At 43.3% G+C, this 25,145-nt stretch overlaps 2 protein-coding genes across 5 annotated transcripts; both read right to left on the bottom strand.

The window, feature by feature from the left end:
• Positions 1–3,076: 3,076 nt before the first annotated feature.
• Positions 3,077–11,602, bottom strand: LOC307236540 (interferon-induced protein 44-like). Of its 4 annotated transcripts, none has more exons than XM_080008993.1 (9): positions 11,271–11,602; positions 11,164–11,232; positions 10,350–10,385; positions 10,208–10,241; positions 6,449–6,647; positions 6,057–6,209; positions 5,790–5,961; positions 3,841–3,939; positions 3,077–3,721 (listed from the first exon to the last, which is right to left on the bottom strand). In XM_080008993.1, exons 2-9 carry the CDS (start codon positions 11,177–11,179, stop codon positions 3,558–3,560), a joined length of 873 nt encoding a protein of 290 aa, XP_079865119.1. In that variant the 5' UTR covers positions 11,180–11,232; positions 11,271–11,602; the 3' UTR covers positions 3,077–3,557. The 4 variants fall into 4 exon arrangements, with proteins under 4 accessions (XP_079865119.1, XP_079865118.1, XP_079865117.1 ...); XM_080008992.1 differs by having other exon boundaries at positions 11,164–11,256; positions 11,381–11,602; XM_080008991.1 differs by having other exon boundaries at positions 11,164–11,602.
• Positions 11,603–15,440: 3,838 nt separating this feature from the next.
• On the bottom strand, positions 15,441–24,543 carry LOC307236579 (interferon-induced protein 44-like). The gene is made up of 8 exons (XM_080009049.1): positions 24,130–24,543; positions 23,316–23,351; positions 23,174–23,207; positions 19,430–19,628; positions 19,038–19,190; positions 18,771–18,942; positions 16,822–16,920; positions 15,441–16,702 (listed from the first exon to the last, which is right to left on the bottom strand). Exons 1-8 carry the CDS (start codon positions 24,143–24,145, stop codon positions 16,539–16,541), a joined length of 873 nt encoding a protein of 290 aa, XP_079865175.1. The 5' UTR covers positions 24,146–24,543; the 3' UTR covers positions 15,441–16,538.
• Positions 24,544–25,145: the final 602 nt, after the last annotated feature.

The following is a 25,145-nucleotide window of genomic DNA, read 5'->3' as shown; positions in this document are numbered from 1 at the left end:
GCCACCCAGGCAGGAGTCGCAGGCTCTAGTCTAGCCCTACCTTCTGGCACCAGCGCTCCCGTCGCCGGTTATCAAGGCGGATCGTGGTATCTACCTGTTGGTCCAGGTCCGTCGGCTCACCCCGCTGCACTAACTCGTCCCGTAAGTCGTCGTTCAGGGCGCGCTGAAAGAGTCCGGAACGCGACGATGAGGGAGGCGGCGCTACTGGACCCTGGCGGAGGGAGAGGAGTCTTCTGGTGGCCTCCTTGCCACAAACTGGGTGATCGAAGATTCTCCTCATTCCGTGGGTGAACAGATCATTGGATAGGCTCTTGTCTTTTAGCCAAACGTACTATTATGACTGGAGCTAGGATGGACCCAAATGAACGACACAAACGAACGACACAGAGATGGGGAGGCAGACAGGGGGTTAGACGAAGGATATTTATTAGGCACCGTGGCGATGCCCGGAGGGATCCAGTTGGGTAGGGATGGAGCAGGACAAGACAGGGAGGAGGGTCCAGGATCCAGGTGGAGAAGCGGGGAGCCGGGCTGGATGGAGAGGCTTGATCCAGGAGAGGAGACAAAGAGGTTAGGGCAAGACGAAACAAGGAGACATAAGCTTGTAGCTTGTAGCTTGGAGCTTGGAGCTTGGAGCTTGCTAGTAGCTGTACAACTTGGGTAAACTAGTTAACAGTTTGGAAATAAGTGACTGGGGGTAGCTGGAGAATAAATACTGTGTGGGTGACGAAGGTAATTGATCCCAGGTGTGTGAAATTGACTAAAGGGAGGAGCAGTGGATGGGGCAAAGGCAGCCCCTAGTGGCGCTGGGAGGCTGTGGGCCTGACAACTTGCACAAGTATCCTGCCTGCAAAGTATGTCATTACAATTTTGAAACTCTGATTCCAAATCCAATTTCCCCTACAGGACAAAGACGTTACCAGCAAAACACTTAACTACAGGAAAATATTCCGAATGAAACACTGACGTGACGTGTTTAATTAAAGCGCCGGCATATTCATCATATTCCCCCACTCCCCTTTTCACCAGTTCAGTTTTAAACGTGACATATTTCAAATCAGTGGAGTTTATTTTTGAAATGAAGGAAGGCCTTGCTCCCGCCATCTAAAATCGCTTGTGTATGTGATGGAATTTGTAGCAGAGAGAACAGCGATGTACCACATCCAGGCACGAGTCGATGCAGAACGGTATCAAGCAGCACGGGATGCACCTGAACGGAGAAGGGAAACAGAACTGTTAGCGTCCCCACTCTCACATTATAAGCAAAACAGTTAACAGTTAAATCGACACAAGGTGCTCGCGCAGGCAGCCGCAAGGGGAGGCGCCACAATCGCGATTCTGGTTCTATAATTATATAATAGCATTAATTGACTGTGTTGTATTAAATATATATTTCAATTCTACCGTAAACAGAAAGTGAAAGAAGAAGAAGGGGATTCAAACTCATCACGCCTGTGTTTGTTGTTCACTAATGTCTTTGTTTGTTGTTCACCATGGTCTGTGTTTGTTGATCACTAAGGTCTGTGTTTGTTGATCACCATGGTCTGTGTTGGTCACGAAGGTCTGTGTTTGTTGTCACTAAGGTCTGTGTTTGTTGTTCACCATGGTCTGTGTTTGTTTGTCACTAAGGTCTGTGTTTGTTGTTCACTAAGGTCTGTGTTTATTGGTCACTAAGGTCTGTGTTTGTTGGTCACTAAGGTCTGTGTTTGTTGTCACGAAGGTCTGTGTTTGTTGTTCACAATGGTTTGTGTTTTTTGTTCACCATGGTCTGTGTTTGTTGTTCTCTATGGTCTGTGTTTGTTGGTCACCAAGGACTGTGTTTGTTGTTCACTAAGGTCTGTGTTTGTTGTTCACCATGGTCGGTTTTTGTTGTTCAGTATGGTCGATGTTTGTTGCTTATTAAGGTTTGTGTGTGCTCTACTGGCTGCTCTACCAACATTCTGCTAAACCTCTACAGATGATTCAGAATACAGCAGTGCATCTTGTTTTTCGAGCAGCCAAAGCGTACAGATGTCACGCCTCTCTTCATCTCTCTTCACTGGCTCCCTGTAGCTGCCTGCATCAAGGATTTGAACTTGCTGGCCTCCAGGGCAGTCAGTGGATCTGCACCCACACACATTGCATCTCGCAACAACATTTGAATTGATAATATAGACTAGTTTTATGTTTTTCGAATTGATGATATCGACTAGTTTTGTGTTTTTCTATCTACGTCAGGCGCACTTATCATATTGCACTTAGTTACAAAAAAACCCCAGAAAAGAGTATATTTATTTTGATTTCTTACGGCATCTTGCACTTCTATCTGGTTGAATTTTGAAAGAGGAGATCATGCACATAAGTTCGAGCTCCAATGGTCGTGGTATGCTTTTATTGTTTCCATCATGGAAGTCACTTTGGACAAAAGCATCAAGTACATTTTGTCACAGTATCAAACCAACTGTGTCACCCTCACAGCCAGATAAACCAAACACAAAACCAAATATTTTTCTAGGAAGAGTTTGGTTTTTTATTTTTTATTTGTTGAAATATTGTTATATAATGAACATAGCATGCATTAAAATAACATTAGAACATTCAAGTAACAACTCACTAGACAATTCCTGCAGAAATTGTGAAAAGTGAGCAGGCCCTTGTGCAGTCGAGAAACAGTTTAATGAAAATTGAGGAAGTTAGAGCCACTTGCTGTCAGAGTGCATCTGGCCCCGCCTCCGAACACATCCACCGCAACATGCATACGATTGTTCGATGATTCCATGATTTCGCAAGTTTTGGATTATATGATTAGTTATTAGTTACTGATGTGTACTGGAGTAACTAATCCATTACAGATCGCTGCTGCACCTCAGAATGCATAAAGTGTAAGATGACGACGAAACAGTGAGTTGACATGCTTGCTCAAGGACACTTCAACATGCAAGTTACAGCCACTTCCTGCCACAGTGGGCGATCAAACCCGCAATCTTGCCATAACTGGACAGCCTGCTCCACCTGCTGAGCTGGAGTCTGTCCCTCCTGTCAAAGAACTTACGATGTCTGCTTTGTGAATCCTTAATATCAGAAACAGACTGAGGGCTTTGTTAACAAAAATTTATTTTGCAAAATAGGAGAAAAAACAATACAGCGTTCCAAAGAGCCACACGTTTTGTTACACGAGTTTGACATCACACAAACGAAGAGGTTAAAACATTCTGGAAGTTACTCAGAACATTATAGTTCTGGAAATTGCGAGAAAAACCGTGGGACGACGCACATCTGCAAGTACGCTTAGAATATCCCTTTTGTGATGTCACACAAGCTGACACTGGCACATTTATTGTTACGCGAGTAAGTTGCCGCCACTTCCTGTCATATCCAAGGATCGAACCGCAACCTAAGGAGACAGATGGCCACTCCCCAGTGTACTGATTAGACCTTTACAATTAGTCTGTATGGGAGACACCTCGCTTCTAAAAAATACTCATTACTCAAAAACTGCTCACTTATATACAAAAAGTCAACGATGGCACGGTTCCCCAACAGTTAAAGCATCCTTAAACCTGATCTAATTGGTTGTTCTACAGTTTATTCACGTAGTCATTTGCCAAGTCGATGATCTGTCTCAGCGCTCGTAGTATCAGGACATCTACGTCATTGTTCAAATCAATCTCTTCGTGGTAGTTCTTCACTGGAAAGATGCAGTTCACTGGAACTCCCAACCTCTGGCTGAACTCGTCCATCTGCGTTTAGATAAGATATATCATGATATATCATCAACTGATGAGACTAAGTAACATTTAAATCTAAAACCCACTTGATCATTTAAAAATATATTAGTAATTCATGCAAAGGCTCTTAACTTTTCCTTAATGTACTTGCTTTTGTAGACATCCTTAATGTTCTTTCGAACCACAGAACAAGCTACATCAATTTTGGTGAGAATAACGACTTGGGGAATATCTGAAAAAAATAAAGAACACAAACATGTTAATTCTCTACCAGGCTAGTCTGTATATCTATGTTGTAAATGTGCAAAAATCTATAGCACAGCACTGCACAATATATAATCTATTAATACTAAAAATGTTCTAAAGCAGCACGATGTAACTTTTGGTATTTTGTGCCCCTACAGTTTCTGAGTGTAATTGCACTTTAACACCACTGTGGTGAAACTCGGTCTATTTTGTTTTACAAATTTGAATTGGTCACGTTTCCACCACAATCTATAAATATAATGTACACCTAGATGACAGCGCCTCTTGTGTGGACCTTGCTGTTTCAGCGAGCACCCAGTCCATGGCTCCATTGGAGCATTTCCTTTCTAGCTGGAGCCGTGGGGAGAGAGGGCGCAGGGAGGGACTGGGCCTCCTGCTACCACTGTAGGTACCAAGGTCAACCAATCCTGGAATCTTAACCATAACATGGTGGATTCAATTCACAGGACCCTCATGAAAAGATGGGAGATGGTTGGCAGAACGTCACCCGTACAGCCCTGGAACCAGACATAATGATCTGGGTTGGATGGGAACCAGAGGGTTACATTACCTCCTTGGGGTGTCATGGAATTTTGCCAGACCAGTCTATTTGTGTTTCATGGACTTGAAAGAAGCTTATAACCCTGTGCCCGAGACGATCTCTGGGAGGTCCTGTGGGAGTATGGGGGACCAGGGCTGCTGATGTGGGCCATTCCGTCCCTATACATCCGGGGAGAGAGTCGCACTTGTATTGTCCTGGTTAGGTCAAATCTTTCCCCTGTGGGCATTGGGCTCCGGCAAGGGTTTGCCTTGTCTCCTATCCTGTTTGTAATTTTGATGGAGAGGTTTAAAGGCCTAGCCGAGGGCAGGAGTGTATCCAGTTTGGAAGGTGTGCAGGTTGCACATCTGCTTTTTTGCAGATGGTGTTTTTCCTTTAACTTCATCAGACTGTGAGCTCCAGCAGTCACTGAAATGGATGCGGTCAAATGTGATGCGGTGGAATGAAAGGCAGCACCTCCAAATCTGAGGCCATGGTTCTCGCCCAGAAAAAGAAAGGCTTTTCCCCTCTGTGGGGATAGAGCAGCTGACCCAAGGGGAGGAGTTTAGGTATCTCGCATTCACACATAAGGTTAAGAGGGAGCAACGGATGAGTGCAGCATCTGCAGTAATGCAGCACTGCACCAGACCGTCCTGGTAAAGAGAGACCTGAGTTGAGAGGTGAAGCTCTCAAGTCACCGCTCAATGTTCGTTCCAACCCTCACCAATGGTCATGAGCTTTGGCTAGTGGCCAGAAACAGGCAGCAAAAATGAGTGTCAGCCAAAGGGTTAGAGATCAAGAGGGTTAGAGATAGGGTGAGGAGCTCGGCGATCCCAGAGGGAGAGTAGAACCAAAGCTCCTCCACGTTGAGAGGAGTCCGTTGAGACGGTTCAGGCATCTGATTAGGTTGTCCTCTACGTGACTCCCTTTGGCGGTACCAGGCACGGACGACTGGGAGGAGTCCCCAACGCAGACCCAGGAGCTGCTGGAGGGATTATTAGCATCTGAGCATGGGAATCCACCAGGTAACACTGGAAGAAGTTGCTGGGGAAAGGACGTTGGGCCACTCAACTACGCTGTTGCCTCTGCAGGACCCGGATAAGCAACACGACAATGGATGGATGAACCAATGCACTTTGCAGATATAAATCTACATCACTCTGCCTTAAGCACATTTGTTTTCCCCGCAATCTGTTCGAGCTACATAAACAGTCAATCTGTTATATTACTATAACCAACACATTGAATGGACTAACAATGTGAAAAGGTGAATGTCAATGTGTGCACTTTTCTCTTACCCAAGTCTCTGGCGGCTAATCTGATCTTCCTCATCTTGTCAATGAACTGATCGTTCAGGAGACTGACAGTGTTCGCAGGTACAACACAAACCAAGATGTGAACTTTGTCGTCCAGGCTGGGTTCTTTGTTGTACTCTGGTTTGTCCTTCAACAGGGCAGACGCAGGATTGAACTGGGATAGAATGTACAAAACAGTGATCATCTCATTATGTTCAAGAAGATATTTTAAAAAACACTGAATTTAAGTGATTAATAAATGCATTGTACCCTGTAGCCTTCTTTGACGTGACCCTGCATGGCCAGTTTGATGTCCTCCTCGCTGACCCCTCTGTTTGTTTGATCCTCCAGGCCCATGACGTCGTTGAAGACAAATGGGTAAAACTCTTTTGGCTCCCCTTTTTGTATTTTATGGGTTTTGTACTGTTGAAGAAACATGTGCGTTAGCCAACCAAGGCATCCGATGTATTTCAATCTAAATTATGCATTATCTACCTCATAATACTGATAATGAGGATATTGACATAATTCTTGAAGCTATTAGTAATATAACAAGTGTGTAGCACAACTTAAATTAATATTATCTGACCTAAAGTGAGATATGGTTCTGTGACAAAAATGTAAAACATGATTTTTTTTTCAAGTTTGTATAATGTTCTTACATTAACGGTGAAACTGTCACCAAAGGTAGTGTCTGCCAATGCAGGACTGGTCATTCTCCCTTGAATGGCACTATCGACAGAATTGATGAAGCTGGATTTTCCACTTCCAACTGGCCCATAGAGCAGAACTCTAAGACGACTGAGACCATCATTTTTGAGTTGATATGACCAAAAATATTCCAGCTCTGTTCTTTTGTTCCTGTTGAAAAAGGAAATTGTTGCATCAGAGTTAAGATTTGAAAACAAATAGGGCAGTGATTGGAAACTGGCAACCAGTGGGCAACATCTGGTGAGCATCCTTACCGATGTACTATGGCAGAAACCCCATGTGAGCACGGGGAGAACATACAAACTCCACCCAGAAAGGCCCCTGATTGGGCGATAAGCCACCTGAGGACAATGCCAAAGGCCAGTGTTGGATCAAGACGCTTTATGTGTCGTGTGCAACCTTCGTGCGGCGCAGACGTGTTTTGTTTCGCTCTCTGCTTCTATTTTCACTGTATCAGCACCTTTTTCCTGCTGCAATGCTTAAAGAAGAAACAGTGGCTCCATCTTACATCGAGACACTTATTTTACTGTTCATAAAGGGTTACGACCAGCACTGGCTACAGTGGACAAAGCACCTCTCGCTTCAGTAAGCTAAGCTAAGCGATTAGCAGCACGATACCCCCTTTTTCCACAGACAACTTCCATAAACCTTTAGAGAAGATTGCCGTGCTGGAAACCCAAATTCACCGATTAGAAGTGAACGTGGAAGTGAATGGACTCAACGCCACTTTGCCATGGACTCAAAACAGTGGAACTCTCTCAGTAAATCATCTCTCTGGGAAATGAGAGCTTGACTACCAGGCAGAGCCCAGTGCCTGTGATCTGTGATGCGAGCTGCTGGCCTGCATTACCATCCAGGCCACGCCTCTTCAACCCCTGTCCTTGGGAGGACACAACCGTGGACATCTGTCAAAGGGAGAACTACCAACAAACCTCCCCAATAACCAAGTGTGTAACTGGGGAACAGATTTGCTACACTGCTGCAGGACCCTGGATCTCCATCTGATGACCTGCATCACCTCTCCCTTTAATTACCTTTGTTATGTAGTACACATTATAACCACCAGACAGCGCCAAAGTCTAGTACATTGTATGACCAGTAGAGGACGCCAAAACCTTCCAAAAGAGATTAAAAAATATTATCTCCCGAGGTCATTTAAGGTACAAGCCTGACTGCAGAGTCGGCAGAACCAGTCTTTTTGTTTTATTGGAAGCCGGCTGCTTTTGGTAAATTACAAGTAACGCCCTCTCCGAGAGAGGGCGAGTGTCCGGCTATGAAGGCTGCGATTGGCTGGCTGAGAAGTGACATCAGAGGCAAAGTGAACAAAGGATCAGAACTATGATTGGCTCAAAACAGGTTTTTGATTATTTTCTGACACAAAAAGACGCAAAATATGTAAATGAGCAACCGCCTTCTCACGACTGACGAACGATGAATGCACCCAAAGATAAGCAGTCAGATTTTGCAAAACCTTCTCCGAGTTTGTTGTTGTGTTTATTTTTCCGATACACAAGAACACTTGTACGCATCAGATTAGGTTCTGTTCCAGTGATTTTTCTCCAAAGTTTTGAAGGTCAGAATAAGATAAGAGCGCGGAGCCAGAATCAGTTTTTTTTACAAGTCTCAGCCTGATTTTTTTTCACAAGCCCCAGATCCAGGCTATCTGCTTCACAGGCCTCGGCCCGAGTCTTTTTAAACGACATGGACAGTAAGAATATTGCATATCATGGCTGCACATCCACCCAACTGTGAAAACCATCATCGTGCACATGGGGACCAGTGATGTTGGGAAACAACAGTCTGAAGTACTGAAACGTTGAACATGTTCACAGGGGGGTTCGCGCTCACAGGGGGTTTCCTCCATATAAATTCCTAAGAACCCCCACTAAAAAACATGAGCAACAAACATCGTCTGACCAGCAACGGACATTGAAGTCGGTCCCTGGTCGCTGAGCTGTGAGCCGCCCAACGCTCCTGGCTTGCCCCCCGGAGGAAGGACAAGCCCCCATAGGAAAATTGCGGAAAATACATTTCACGGCCTCCATCTGCTTGTGTTGTGTGTGTGTGTGATAATAAAAGACCAGCTAGAAGCTCCAGTTTAATTAATTAATTTAAAGAACTTTGTGTCGTGCGCACTATTACAACGGCTTTGGCCGATCTGAAACAGCGATATCAGATAACTGAAAGATCTCATGACCAGTTCTCCAGGGCGAGGATATCACCTTCACAAGGTTAAACACTTTTCGGGGAATAGGCAAAATAATTGGTAACAAAGAGTAAAACCAGGTTTCTTCCATTCATTTATGGCACTATGCATTTTATGCATTCTATGTATTCTATTTTTTAACTATGCATTCTATGCAATTTTATGTTTCTTCACTGTACAGTGCAGTGTAGACTCTGTTGCTCTTTAGTGTTTAGAGGTTACAAACTAGGCATGTAGTTTATTTATCTTCTTACCTGGGAGATGTCTATGGATCTGCTTGTTTTATATTTTATCTCTGTGGTCCCCATATCTTTGCCGGATTAATAAAAAATACGAAAAACAGTAGTCACAAAAACTTGTGACCGCGTCTTGTCTAATCCACTGAAATCTGTGACCGAGTGATGCGTTCAAGATCCAATGAGGTGTCAGAAAAATCCAAGCCATGATATGGTAATTACTCACAGAAATACTACAAAGTTTTTCATATTTAATGTAAACTAGGTAACACTACGTACACTAGGTAACATGACCATTATGTAAGTTTGACTACTATTATAAACCTCTGTAAATATGCAAACCTGCGTAAATATGTCGTAATTGATGCACACGTGACACAACGTAACCTGCAGTCACTGAGACTACACTTGTACTTACACACAACAAGGTACATAATAACAATGACAAAGTTTGGTTTAAAGTAAAAAATAAACGGTTGTTGTAAACAAATGTCATGTATAAACAGTTTTCTACAGCTAAACTTAGCAAACTTAAATAAAAAGGCAAAAGGTGTTAAGTACTGACAAGTTCTTCCAAAATAATTCTAATCCAAATTAATGTTAAAGCTCCATAGATATTGTCTTCATTACAATAAAGACAAGTCCAGTAATCTATTAAACTGAATTTTAAAATTATACATTATTAACAGAAAAAAAATACAATGAAGTAGTAATTACAACTAACAGGTGGTAAGCACTAAGCAGGAGACAAATCAGCCCCTCTCTATATTATACAAAATATACTTAGGGAATGCATCTTAGAACGTAATTAAAAATGATTTGCAGAATAAATAAAACTTATCAAACTGTGTAGGCTTGGTTGCGTTGCATTGTCTACTGCCATTACCGGTTTAGTTGCCAAAAGTAAATAGTGCTTTTATACCATTTTACAAGATACAAAGGGTTAGGGTTATGTGTTCAGTGGTTGGGTTTATAATAAAACAAATCTGTATTTGTTTTATTTATCATTTATTTTTCATTTTTGACTAAATATTTTTTATCGTGGTTACTTGAATGTCGAAGCTGGGAAACAATGAAGAAAGGACATAGTAACTGACAGTAAAAAGTCCCGCCTCGCTTCCCTCCTGTAGAATCCAGCAAATGGCAGTTTCCTGATATCATGAGTTATCAAAGTGTTCTCATCAGCAAAGGTGTTTCTTTGGAGACGCTGTTCTACTTGCTGTTCTACTTGCTGTTCTACTTGCTGTTCTACTTGCTGTTCTACTTACTGCCACTCCGTTTGCCTCCAAGGTTCTTCAAATACTGTCCAAAGTAAAAAAGAAAACCCAAAACAAAGTGGTTGATTGCATGTGGTATTTTAACTCAGTCCTGCATTAATCCCAGTATAAGAACTTGTGTTTTGCAGCTCACATTTGGGAGGTTCTGGAGCTCGAACCCTGAAAAGATCTGCAGGAAAAAATGTTTTGTTTAGGAGCATATGCACATATAGCATAATATACTGTGTGTGTATATATATATATATATATATAAAATTTAATAAAGCATTTAAAAAAATAAAATTAGATGCCGAATTTGGGGCTTGTGAGGGATCAGACCCTCCAGCCCCGCCCTGATATTATTTACACCCCGCATTTTTCTGTTTTTCATGCTTTTTCACCAAAATAATCTTAGTTCACATTGAATTGGACTTTGAGGACATAAGAGGGTGTTTTATCTTAAACTTATTTCCTCATCTAAAAAATATGTGGAGGGCTTAGCCCATTTATACCAGCCTCCCCTGACTTAACATCATGATAAACAACTACATTTAACCTAAATATAACAGAAAAACTATTTAAGAAAGAATAAATAAAATAAAAATTAAATGAAAATAGAAGTGACCCAAAAAAATTAACTGGGAAAAATCCTTCTTACACAATAACTAATGAAATAAAGTGAGAAGTGAACCAGAAAGATTAACCTCCGATGAGGAAAAAAATGTTAAACCAATAAATCCAAAGATAAGCATTAAATATAATAAGCCCAAGAAAGAAAATAGATTAAAAAAATGAGAAACAGAAAAATAAACCTAAAATTCAACAGTAAACAGAATGGTAATAGAGCTCAAATATGAACAGAAAACACTGTTACACATTCACATTTGGAAATTGTGCAATTTGTGCAAATGTTTCTGCTTTTTAAATTCATGCTGAATGTATTGTTTTGTTGTGAGTGTTTTTCTTACCTTTCAAGACGTTCATGTTGAATTCTGACTGAATCTGACTGGACTGACTGGACTGACTGGACTGACTGACTGGACTGACTGGACTGACTGACTCTGACTGGACTGACTGACTCTGACTGGACTGACTGGACTGACTGACTCTGACTGGACTGACTGGACTGACTGGACTCTGACTGGACTGACTGGACTGACTGGACTGACTGGACTCTGACTGGACTGACTGACTCTGACTGGACTGACTGGACTCTGACTGGACTGACTGACTCTGACTGGACTGACTGGACTGACTGACTGACTGACTGACTGACTGACTGACTGACTGACTGACTCTGACTGGACTGACTGGACTCTGACTGGACTGACTGACTCTGACTGGACTGACTGGACTCTGACTGGACTGACTGACTCTGACTGGACTGACTGGACTCTGACTGGATTGACTGACTCTGACTGGACTGACTGACTGACTGGACTGACTGACTGACTGCACCCCCAATCTCTTTAAATACTTTCACTCTTTCAGTTTCATTTCAGTCACGTGGTTTCAGGGAAACGCTCTTGTTGAAAAAACAAAAAACAAAACAAGTTCATAAAGGAAGTCCAGACGAAATATGAAAGTGAGTTAGTGTTAAGGTTAGTGTTAAGGTTAGGGTTAGGGTTAGTGTTAGGGTTAGTAGGTACGGTTAGTATTAGTAATAGTGAGTAGGGTTAGTATTTGTATTATGGTTTGTATTTTGGACTCTGACAGGAAACTTTCACTTCAACCACGTGGTTTCAGGGAAACACTCTTGTTGAAAAAAAACAAAAAGATCAAGTCCACATGAAGTCCAGATGAAACATGAAAGTGATTCTGAAATTACAGATGACATAAAATATAAAACGTGGAATGATGGGATCACTTCCCAACTTCAACTTTTAATGTTCTATTAGTATTAGGGCAAGTAGTAGGGTAAGGTTAAAATATTTTATAGCTAAACCCCCCCAAAATATTATTTATTGATAACTTTGATTTATAGTGATTAAAATTATTTGCCACAGTGTTCGCTCATAGATTTGTTAGATTTAATTGTTGATGAAAACCAATCGGTATCTTTGTGTAATACAGTATATATATACACACACACACACACACACACACACACACATATATATATATATATATATATATATATAAAATAAAAATATCAGACTAGCTTCTGACCTAATTTATTATCCTTGTAACGGGGGTGGTTAGGACCCATTTGCAGCACAAAGACAGGCAGGGATATTTGGTAATGTCTCTTATTTGTAGAGCAGACAGAAGACAGGCAGGGAGCAGGCAGGGAGCAGGCAGGATACGTGGTCGGAGCGAGGCAGAGTCGGTAGCAGGGAATCAGTCCGGAGAACGCTGGAGAGTCTGGTGCAAGCATCAAGGACAAACTGGCAATGGGTGACTGGTGAGAAAGGCTTATATAGGGGTTAGATTGCAGATCTGGAACAGACATGTGCGCAGGTGAATGGAGTTGGACTAATGGGACAGGTAAGGAGGGGGAGGGGAAAGTAGAAGAAGGCGGAGATCATGACAGAACCCCTCCCCCTCAAGGGACGGCTCCTGACGTCCCAAACGAACGAGGAAAAAAAAAAAGAAAATAACACCAAAAGTCCATGCAGGGTGGGAGGAGGGGGTCCGGAGGAGGGCTAGTACTCGTCGGAGACCCCGTCCATCTCCACGTCCTCCGCTAAATGGGCCACGTGATCCTCATCGGAGTAGTTGGAGACCCCGTCCATCTCCTCGTCCTCCGCTAAATGGGCCAAGTCCTCATTGGAGGAGGGACCCCCAGGGTCGACATCCTTCGCCTCTGAAACATCGCTGGAGGATGCAGACAAGAGAGGTGGTGGGGTCTGCGGTCGGGAGGGTTGACCCGGTCTGGAGGGCTGGTCTGGAGGGCTGGTCAGGATGGCGCTGATGGAACCTCCTGATGAAGGTGTGGTCCAGAATGTGCCTCGCAGGGACCCAGGACCTCTCCTCCGGGCCGTAACCCTCCCAATCCACAAGGTACTGCAGGCCTCTCCCACGCCGGCGGGAGCGTAGGAGACGGCAGACAGAAAAGGCAGGACCCCTGTCAATGAAGCGCGGAGGAGCCGGGGGAGGCGCCAAGGGGACCAGAGCACTCTCCCGGCCTTGGACACGTGGAAGGTCTGATGGACGCGTATGGATCTGGGGAGCTTGAGCCGCACTGCCACCGGTTTGACGACCTTCTCGATCTTGAACGGACCGATGAACCGAGGAGCCAGCTTCTTAGAGTCCACCTTCAGGGGGAGGTCCCGGGTGGAGAGCCAGACCTTCTGGCTGGAGACTACTGGTTTGAGCAGGGACACATGAACGGTTGGGTGGACACAGAGGGAGAAAGGTGGAGACGTCCGGCACAGGGGTTGATGATGGACTCAATGGGGAAGGGACCAACATTCCGGGGAGCGAGTTTTCTGGAGTCCAACTTGAAGGGCAGGTCCTTGGTGGAGAGCCACACCTTGGGTGGTGCCAGTTCGCCTGCCGCTGGGACCTAGTGGATGCCTGGAGTAGGGCAGAGCGGGCCCTCTTCCATGCCCTCTGGCAGCGAGGGATGTGGGCCTGGACGGAGGGTACGGCGATCTCAGCCTCCTGGGCAGGGAACAGCGGGGGTTGGTAGCCCAGAGAGCAGTGGAACGGTGACAGGCCGGAGGAGGTGTTGACCTTGGTGTTGTGGGCGTATTTGGCCCACGGCAGCTGGTCACTCCAGAAGGAGGGGTTGGTGGTCGTAAGGCAGCGGAGCATAGCATCCACCTCCTGGTTTGCCCGCTCCGTCTGGCCGTTGGTCTGGGGGTGGAAACCGGAGGAGAGACTGACCCCAGGGCCGAGCAGAAGGCACGCCAGACATGTCAGGTCCATCCCCATCCTCCCTTGGCCAATGATGAATCCTAGGAAGGAAACGGCCGGAACATGACAGATACATGACAGATTTCTCGGCCTTGCCAAACAGACGGTTCTCCAGGAGCCGCTGCAGCACCAGGTGTATGTGTCTCTCGTGGTCAGAGAGGGGTTGGGGAAAGATCAGGATGTCATCTAGGTACACAAAGAGCATGTCCCGGGATACATTGTTAATCAGGGCCTGGAAGACAGCTGGAGCATTTGACAGACCGAAAGGCATTACCAGATATTCAAAGTGTCCGAGCGGGGTGTTAAAGACAGTCTTCCATTCATCCCCGTTGCGAATGCGGACCAGGTGGTAGGCGTTGCAGAAGTCAAGTTTGGTGAAGTGGGTGGCAGCCCAGATGGGAAAAATACTGAGTCCATCAGAGGCAAGGGATATTTGTTCCTCACCGTGATGTCATTGAGTGCCCTGAAGTCAATGCAGGGATGGAGGGTTTTGTCTTTCTTGACGACAAAAAAGAACTCCGTGCCCAGTGGTTATGAAGAGGGGCGAATGATCCCGGCGGTGAGGGCGTTGCTTAGGTAGGTCTCCATGGACTCCTGTTCGGGCCCGGAGAGGTTATGCAGGCGACTGCAGGGGAGGGGGCACCTGGCAGGAGGTTGATTGCCGTAGGGGCGATGAGGTGGTAGGGACAGCGTGCCCTGCTTACTGAAAACCGGGGCCAGGTCCAGATATTGCTCCGGAACAGAGGACAGGTCGGGGCTGTCGGGGACCGCCGGCGGAGTGTCTGGCGGCAGGGTAGAGGCCGAGCAGAGGCAGTGGGCGTGGCTTGCTCTACTGGCTGCTCTACCAACACTCTGCTAAACCTCTACAGATGATTCAGAATACAGCAGTGCATCTTGTTTTTCGAGCAGCCAAAGCGTACAGATGTCACGCCTCTCTTCATCTCTCTTCACTGGCTCCCTGTAGCTGCCTGCATCAAGGATTTGAACTTGCTGGCCTCCAGGGCAGTCAGTGGATCTGCACCCACACACATTGCATCTCGCAACAACAGTTGACTTGATAATATAGACTAGTTTTATGTTTTTCGAATTGATGATATCGACTAGTTTTGTGTTTTTCTATCTACGTCAGGCGCACTTATCATATTGCACTTAGTTACAAAAAAAACCCAGAAAAGAGTATATTTATTCTGATTTCTTACGGCATCTTGCACTTCTATCTGGTTGAATTTAGAAAGAGGAGATCATGCACATAAGTTTGAGCTCCAATGGTCGTGGTATGCTTTTATTGTTTCTAGCCTATCTTGGAAGTCACTTTGGACAAAAGCGTCAAGTACATTTTGTCACAGTATCAAACCAACTGTGTGTCACCCTCACAGCCAGATAAACCAAACACAAAACCAAATACCGTACTTATTTTCTAGGAAGAGTTTGTTTTTTTATTTTTTATTTGTTGAAATACTGTTATTTAATGAACATAGCATGCATTAAAAAGAACATTAGAACATTCAAGAAATAACTCACTAGACAATTCCTGCAGAAATTGTGAAAAGTGAGCAGGCCCTTGTGCAGTCCAGAAACACTAATGAAAATTCAGGAAGTTAGAGCCACTTGCTGTCAGAGCCCATCTGGCCCCGCCTCCGAACACATCCGCCGCAAACTGCATACGATTGTTCGATGATTCGATGATCTTTCGAGTTTTGGATTATGTGATTAGTTATTAGTTACTGATGTGTACTGGAGTAACTAATCCATTACAGATCGCTGCTGCACCTCAGAATGCATAAAGTGTAAAAAGAAGACGAAACGGTGAGTTGACATGCTTGCTCAAGGACACTTCAACATGCAAGTTACAGCCACTTCCTGCCACAGTGGGCGATCAAACCCACAATCTCGCCATTACTGGACAGCCTGCTCCACCTGCTGAGCTGGAGTCTACCCCCCCGTCAAAGAACTTATGATGCCTGCTTTGTGATTCCTTGCCATCAGAAACAGACTGAGGGCTTCGTTAACAACAATGTATTTTGCAAAATAGGAGAAAAAACAATACAGCGTTCCAAAGAGCCACACGTTTTGTTACACGAGTTTGACATCACACAAACGAAGAGGTTAAAACATTCTGGAAGTTACTCAGAACATTATAGTTCTGGAAATTGCGAGAAAAACCGTGGGACGACGCACATCTGCAAGTACGCTTAGAATATCCCTTTTGTGATGTCACACAAGCTGACACTGGCACATTTATTGTTACGCGAGTAAGTTGCCGCCACTTCCTGTCATATCCAAGGATCGAACCGCAACCTAAGGAGACAGATGGCCACTCCCCAGTGTACTGAGTAGACCTTTACAATTAGTCTGTATGGGAGACACCTCGCTTCTAAAAAATACTCATTACTCAAAAACTGCTCACTTATATACAAAAAGTCAACGATGGCACGGTTCCCCAACAGTTAAAGCATCCTTAAACCTGATCTAATTGGTTGTTCTACAGTTTATTCACGTAGTCATTTGCCAAGTCGATGATCTGTCTCAGCGCTCGTAGTATCAGGACATCTACGTCATTGTTCAAATCAATCTCTTCGTGGTAGTTCTTCACTGGAAAGATGCAGTTCACTGGAACTCCCAACCTCTGGCTGAACTCGTCCATCTGCGTTTAGATAAGATATATCATGATATATCATCAACTGATGAGACTAAGTAACATTTAAATCTAAAACCCACTTGATCATTTAAAAATATATTACTAATTCATGCAAAGGCTCTTAACTTTTCCTTAATGTACTTGCTTTTGTAGACATCCTTAATGTTCTTTCGAACCACAGAACAAGCTACATCAATTTTGGTGAGAATAACGACTTGGGGAATATCTGAAAAAAATAAAGAACACAAACATGTTAATTCTCTACCAGGCTAGTCTGTATATCTATGTTGTAAATGTGCAAAAATCTATAGCACAGCACTGCACAATATATAATCTATTAATACTAAAAATGTTCTAAAGCAGCACGATGTAACTTTTGGTATTTTGTGCCCCTACAGTTTCTGAGTGTAATTGCACTTTAACACCACTGTGGTGAAACTCGGTCTATTTTGTTTTACAAATTTGAATTGGTCACGTTTCCACCACAATCTATAAATATAATGTACACCTAGATGACAGCGCCTCTTGTGTGGACCTTGCTGTTTCAGCGAGCACCCAGTCCATGGCTCCATTGGAGCATTTCCTTTCTAGCTGGAGCCGTGGGGAGAGAGGGCGCAGGGAGGGACTGGGCCTCCTGCTACCACTGTAGGTACCAAGGTCAACCAATCCTGGAATCTTAACCATAACATGGTGGATTCAATTCACAGGACCCTCATGAAAAGATGGGAGATGGTTGGCAGAACGTCACCCGTACAGCCCTGGAACCAGACATAATGATCTGGGTTGGATGGGAACCAGAGGGTTACATTACCTCCTTGGGGGGTCATGGAATTTTGCCAGACCAGTCTATTTGTGTTTCATGGACTTGAAAGAAGCTTATAACCCTGTGCCCGAGACGATCTCTGGGAGGTCCTGTGGGAGTATGGGGGACCAGGGCTGCTGATGTGGGCCATTCCGTCCCTATACATCCGGGGAGAGAGTCGCACTTGTATTGTCCTGGTTAGGTCAAATCTTTCCCCTGTGGGCATTGGGCTCCGGCAAGGGTTTGCCTTGTCTCCTATCCTGTTTGTAATTTTGATGGAGAGGTTTAAAGGCCTAGCCGAGGGCAGGAGTGTATCCAGTTTGGAAGGTGTGCAGGTTGCACATCTGCTTTTTTGCAGATGGTGTTTTTCCTTTAACTTCATCAGACTGTGAGCTCCAGCAGTCACTGAAATGGATGCGGTCAAATGTGATGCGGTGGAATGAAAGGCAGCACCTCCAAATCTGAGGCCATGGTTCTCGCCCAGAAAAAGAAAGGCTTTTCCCCTCTGTGGGGATAGAGCAGCTGACCCAAGGGGAGGAGTTTAGGTATCTCGCATTCACACATAAGGTTAAGAGGGAGCAACGGATGAGTGCAGCATCTGCAGTAATGCAGCACTGCACCAGACCGTCCTGGTAAAGAGAGACCTGAGTTGAGAGGTGAAGCTCTCAAGTCACCGCTCAATGTTCGTTCCAACCCTCACCAATGGTCATGAGCTTTGGATAGTGGCCAGAAACAGGCAGCAAAAATGAGTGTCAGCCAAAGGGTTAGAGATCAAGAGGGTTAGAGATAGGGTGAGGAGCTCGGCGATCCCAGAGGGAGAGTAGAACCACAGCTCCTCCACGTTGAGAGGAGTCAGTTGAGACAGTTCAGGCATCTGATTAGGTTGTCCTCTACGTGACTCCCTTTGGCGGTACCAGGCACGGACGACTGGGAGGAGTCCCCAACGCAGACCCAGGAGCTGCTGGAGGGATTATTAGCATCTAAGCATGGGAATCCACCAGGTAACACTGGAAGAAGTTGCTGGGGAAAGGACGTTGGGCCACTCAACTACGCTGTTGCCTCTGCAGGACCCGGATAAGCAACACGACAATGGATGGATGAACCAATGCACTTTGCAGATATAAATCTACATCACTCTGCCTTAAGCACATTTGTTTTCCCCGCAATCTGTTCGAGCTACATAAACAGTCAATCTGTTATATTACTATAACCAACACATTGAATGGACTAACAATGTGAAAAGGTGAATGTCAATGTGTGCACTTTTCTCTTACCCAAGTCTCTGGCAGCTAATCTGATCTTCCTCATCTTGTCAATGAACTGATCGTTCAGGAGACTGACAGTGTTCGCAGGTACAACACAAACCAAGATGTGAACTTTGTCGTCCAGGCTGGGTTCTTTGTTGTACTCTGGTTTGTCCTTCAACAGGGCAGACGCAGGATTGAACTGGGATAGAATGTACAAAACAGTGATCATCTCATTATGTTCAAGAAGATATTTTAAAAAACACTGAATTTAAGTGATTAATAAATGCATTGTACCCTGTAGCCTTCTTTGACGTGACCCTGCATGGCCAGTTTGATGTCCTCCTCGCTGACCCCTCTGTTTGCTTGATCCTCCAGGCCCATGATGTCGTTGAAGACAAATGGGTAAAACTCTTTTGGCTCCCCTTTTTGTATTTTATGGGTTTTGTACTGTTGAAGAAACATGTGCGTTAGCCAACCAAGGCATCCGATGTATTTCAATCTAAATTATGCATTATCTACCTCATAATACTGATAATGAGGATATTGACATAATTCTTTAAGCTATTAGTAATATAACAAGTGTGTAGCACAACTTAAATTAATATTATCTGACCTAAAGTGAGATATGGTTCTGTGACAAAAATGTAAAACATGATTTTTTTTTCAAGTTTGTATAATGTTCTTACATTAACGGTGAAACTGTCACCAAAGGTAGTGTCTGCCAATGCAGGACTGGTCATTCTCCCTTGAATGGCACTATCGACAGAATTGATGAAGCTGGATTTTCCACTTCCAACTGGCCCATAGAGCAGAACTCTAAGACGACTGAGAGCATCATTTTTGAGTTGATATGACCAAAAATATTCCAGCTCTGTTCTTTTGTTCCTGTTGAAAAAGGAAATTGTTGCATCAGAGTTAAGATTTGAAAACAAATAGGGCAGTGATTGGAAACTGGCAACCAGTGGGCAACATCTGGTGAGCATCCTTACCGATGTACTATGGCAGAAACCCCATGTGAGCACGGGGAGAACATACAAACTCCACCCAGAAAGGCCCCTGATTGGGCGATAAGCCACCTGAGGACAATGCCAAAGGCCAGTGTTGGATCAAGACGCTTTATGTGTCGTGTGCAACCTTCGTGCGGCGCAGACGTGTTTTGTTTCGCTCTCTGCTTCTATTTTCACTGTATCAGCACCTTTTTCCTGCTGCAATGCTTAAAGAAGAAACAGTGGCTCCATCTTACAACGAGACACTTATTTTACTGTTCATAAAGGGTTACGACCAGCACTGGCTACAGTGGACAAAGCACCTCTCGCTTCAGTAAGCTAAGCTAAGCGATTAGCAGCAAGATGCCCCCTTTTTCCACAGACAACTTCCATAAACCTTTAGAGAAGATTGCCGTGCTGGAAACCCAAATTCACCGATTAGAAGTGAACGTGGAAGTGAATGGACTCAACGCCACTTTGCCATGGACTCAAAACAGTGGAACTCTCTCGGTAAATCATCTCTCTGGGAAATGAGAGCTTGACTACCAGGCAGAGCCCAGTGCCTGTGATCTGTGATGCGAGCTGCTGGCCTGCATTACCATCCAGGCCACGCCTCAACCCCTGTCCTTGGGAGGACACAACCGTGGACATCTGTCAAAGGGAGAACTACCAACAAACCTCCCCAATAACCAAGTGTGTAACTGGGGAACAGATTTGCTACACTGCTGCAGGACCCTGGATCTCCATCTGATGACCTGCATCACCTCTCCCTTTAATTACCTTTGTTATGTAGTACACATTATAACCACCAGACAGCGCCAAAGTCTAGTACATTGTATGACCAGTAGAGGACGCCAAAACCTTCCAAAAGAGATTAAAAAATATTATCTCCCGAGGTCATTTAAGGTACAAGCCTGACTGCAGAGTCGGCAGAACCAGTCTTTTTGTTTTATTGGAAGCCGGCTGCTTTTGGTAAATTACAAGTAACGCCCTCTCCGAGAGAGGGCGAGTGTCCGGCTATGAAGGCTGCGATTGGCTGGCTGAGAAGTGACATCAGAGGCAAAGTGAACAAAGGATCAGAACTATGATTGGCTCAAAACAGGTTTTTGATTATTTTCTGACACAAAAAGACGCAAAATATGTAAATGAGCAACCGCCTTCTCACGACTGACGAACGATGAATGCACCCAAAGATAAGCAGTCAGATTTTGCAAAACCTTCTCCGAGTTTGTTGTTGTGTTTATTTTTCCGATACACAAGAACACTTGTACGCATCAGATTAGGTTCTGTTCCAGTGATTTTTCTCCAAAGTTTTGAAGGTCAGAATAAGATAAGAGCGCGGAGCCAGAATCAGTTTTTTTTACAAGTCTCAGCCTGATTTTTTTTCACAAGCCCCAGATCCAGGCTATCTGCTTCACAGGCCTCGGCCCGAGTCTTTTTAAACGACATGGACAGTAAGAATATTGCATATCATGGCTGCACATCCACCCAACTGTGAAAACCATCATCGTGCACATGGGGACCAGTGATGTTGGGAAACAACAGTCTGAAGTACTGAAACGTTGAACATGTTCACAGGGGGGTTCGCGCTCACAGGGGGTTTCCTCCATATAAATTCCTAAGAACCCCCACTAAAAAACATGAGCAACAAACATCGTCTGACCAGCAACGGACATTGAAGTCGGTCCCTGGTCGCTGAGCTGTGAGCCGCCCAACGCTCCTGGCTTGCCCCCCGGAGGAAGGACAAGCCCCCATAGGAAAATTGCGGAAAATACATTTCACGGCCTCCATCTGCTTGTGTTGTGTGTGTGTGTGATAATAAAAGACCAGCTAGAAGCTCCAGTTTAATTAATTAATTTAAAGAACTTTGTGTCGTGCGCACTATTACAACGGCTTTGGCCGATCTGAAACAGCGATATCAGATAACTGAAAGATCTCATGACCAGTTCTCCAGGGCGAGGATATCACCTTCACAAGGTTAAACACTTTTCGGGGAATAGGCAAAATAATTGGTAACAAAGAGTAAAACCAGGTTTCTTCCATTCATTTATGGCACTATGCATTTTATGCATTCTATGTATTCTATTTTTTAACTATGCATTCTATGCAATTTTATGTTTCTTCACTGTACAGTGCAGTGTAGACTCTGTTGCTCTTTAGTGTTTAGAGGTTACAAACTAGGCATGTAGTTTATTTATCTTCTTACCTGGGAGATGTCTATGGATCTGCTTGTTTTATATTTTATCTCTGTGGTCCCCATATCTTTGCCGGATTAATAAAAAATACGAAAAACAGTAGTCACAAAAACTTGTGACCGCGTCTTGTCTAATCCACTGAAATCTGTGACCGAGTGATGCGTTCAAGATCCAATGAGGTGTCAGAAAAATCCAAGCCATGATATGGTAATTACTCACAGAAATACTACAAAGTTTTTCATATTTAATGTAAACTAGGTAACACTACGTACACTAGGTAACATGACCATTATGTAAGTTTGACTACTATTATAAACCTCTGTAAATATGCAAACCTGCGTAAATATGTCGTAATTGATGCACACGTGACACAACGTAACCTGCAGTCACTGAGACTACACTTGTACTTACACACAACAAGGTACATAATAACAATGACAAAGTTTGGTTTAAAGTAAAAAATAAACGGTTGTTGTAAACAAATGTCATGTATAAACAGTTTTCTACAGCTAAACTTAGCAAACTTAAATAAAAAGGCAAAAGGTGTTAAGTACTGACAAGTTCTTCCAAAATAATTCTAATCCAAATTAATGTTAAAGCTCCATAGATATTGTCTTCATTACAATAAAGACAAGTCCAGTAATCTATTAAACTGAATTTTAAAATTATACATTATTAACAGAAAAAAAATACAATGAAGTAGTAATTACAACTAACAGGTGGTAAGCACTAAGCAGGAGACAAATCAGCCCCTCTCTATATTATACAAAATATACTTAGGGAATGCATCTTAGAACGTAATTAAAAATGATTTGCAGAATAAATAAAACTTATCAAACTGTGTAGGCTTGGTTGCGTTGCATTGTCTACTGCCATTACCGGTTTAGTTGCCAAAAGTAAATAGTGCTTTTATACCATTTTACAAGATACAAAGGGTTAGGGTTATGTGTTCAGTGGTTGGGTTTATAATAAAACAAATCTGTATTTGTTTTATTTATCATTTATTTTTCATTTTTGACTAAATATTTTTTATCGTGGTTACTTGAATGTCGAAGCTGGGAAACAATGAAGAAAGGACATAGTAACTGACAGTAAAAAGTCCCGCCTCGCTTCCCTCCTGTAGAATCCAGCAAATGGCAGATTCCTGATATCATGAGTTATCAAAGTGTTCTCATCAGCAAAGGTGTTTCTTTGGAGACGCTGTTCTACTTGCTGTTCTACTTGCTGTTCTACTTGCTGTTCTACTTACTGCCACTCCGTTTGCCTCCAAGGTTCTTCAAATACTGTCCAAAGTAAAAAAGAAAACCCAAAACAAAGTGGTTGATTGCATGTGGTATTTTAACTCAGTCCTGCATAAATCCCAGTATAAGAACTTGTGTTTTGCAGCTCACATTTGGGAGGTTCTGGAGCTCGAACCCTGAAAAGATCTGCAGGAAAAAATGTTTTGTTTAGGAGCATATGCACATATAGCATAATATACTGTGTGTGTATATATATATATATATATATAAAATTTAATAAAGCATTTAAAAAAATAAAATTAGATGCCGAATTTGGGGCTTGTGAGGGATCAGACCCTCCAGCCCCGCCCTGATATTATTTACACCCCGCATTTTTCTGTTTTTCATGCTTTTTCACCAAAATAATCTTAGTTCACATTGAATTGGACTTTGAGGACATAAGAGGGTGTTTTATCTTAAACTTATTTCCTCATCTAAAAAATATGTGGAGGGCTTAGCCCATTTATACCAGCCTCCCCTGACTTAACATCATGATAAACAACTACATTTAACCTAAATATAACAGAAAAACTATTTAAGAAAGAATAAATAAAATAAAAATTAAATGAAAATAGAAGTGACCCAAAAAAATTAACTGGGAAAAATCCTTCTTACACAATAACTAATGAAATAAAGTGAGAAGTGAACCAGAAAGATTAACCTCCGATGAGGAAAAAAATGTTAAACCAATAAATCCAAAGATAAGCATTAAATATAATAAGCCCAAGAAAGAAAATAGATTAAAAAAATGAGAAACAGAAAAATAAACCTAAAATTCAACAGTAAACAGAATGGTAATAGAGCTCAAATATGAACAGAAAACACTGTTACACATTCACATTTGGAAATTGTGCAATTTGTGCAAATGTTTCTGCTTTTTAAATTCATGCTGAATGTATTGTTTTGTTGTGAGTGTTTTTCTTACCTTTCAAGACGTTCATGTTGAATTCTGACTGAATCTGACTGGACTGACTGGACTGACTGGACTGACTGACTGGACTGACTGGACTGACTGACTCTGACTGGACTGACTGACTCTGACTGGACTGACTGGACTGACTGACTCTGACTGGACTGACTGGACTGACTGGACTCTGACTGGACTGACTGGACTGACTGGACTGACTGGACTCTGACTGGACTGACTGACTCTGACTGGACTGACTGGACTCTGACTGGACTGACTGACTCTGACTGGACTGACTGGACTGACTGACTGACTGACTGACTGACTGACTGACTCTGACTGGACTGACTGGACTCTGACTGGACTGACTGACTCTGACTGGACTGACTGGACTCTGACTGGACTGACTGACTCTGACTGGACTGACTGGACTCTGACTGGATTGACTGACTCTGACTGGACTGACTGGACTGACTGGACTGACTGACTGACTGCACCCCCAATCTCTTTAAATACTTTCACTCTTTCAGTTTCATTTCAGTCACGTGGTTTCAGGGAAACGCTCTTGTTGAAAAAACAAAAAACAAAACAAGTTCATAAAGGAAGTCCAGACGAAATATGAAAGTGAGTTAGTGTTAAGGTTAGTGTTAAGGTTAGGGTTAGGGTTAGTGTTAGGGTTAGTAGGTACGGTTAGTATTAGTAATAGTGAGTAGGGTTAGTATTTGTATTATGGTTTGTATTTTGGACTCTGACAGGAAACTTTCACTTCAACCACGTGGTTTCAGGGAAACACTCTTGTTGAAAAAAAACAAAAAGATCAAGTCCACATGAAGTCCAGATGAAACATGAAAGTGATTCTGAAATTACAGATGACATAAAATATAAAACGTGGAATGATGGGATCACTTCCCAACTTCAACTTTTAATGTTCTATTAGTATTAGGGCAAGTAGTAGGGTAAGGTTAAAATATTTTATAGCTAAACCCCCCCAAAAAATTATTATTTATTGATAACTTTGATTTATAGTGATTAAA

Source organism: Zeus faber (genome assembly GCF_960531495.2).
Source record: "Zeus faber genome assembly, chromosome: 11".
Taxonomy (NCBI): domain Eukaryota; kingdom Metazoa; phylum Chordata; class Actinopteri; order Zeiformes; family Zeidae; genus Zeus; species Zeus faber.
This window is presented reverse-complemented; position numbering and strand designations above follow the sequence as displayed.

Coding starts and splice junctions, on each gene's coding strand:
- LOC307236579 (XM_080009049.1), bottom strand. Junction 18,943..19,037: donor ACGTCAAAGAAGGCTACAGG/GTACAATGCATT, acceptor ATTCTATCCCAG/TTCAATCCTGCGTCTGCCCT. Junction 16,703..16,821: donor AAGCAAGTACATTAAGGAAA/AGTTAAGAGCCT, acceptor TTATCTAAACGC/AGATGGACGAGTTCAGCCAG.
- LOC307236540 (XM_080008991.1), bottom strand. Junction 10,242..10,349: donor AGCTCCAGAACCTCCCAAAT/GTGAGCTGCAAA, acceptor TACTTTGGACAG/TATTTGAAGAACCTTGGAGG. Junction 6,648..10,207: donor TGGAGGCAAACGGAGTGGCA/GTAAGTAGAACA, acceptor CTTTTTCAACAG/GAACAAAAGAACAGAGCTGG.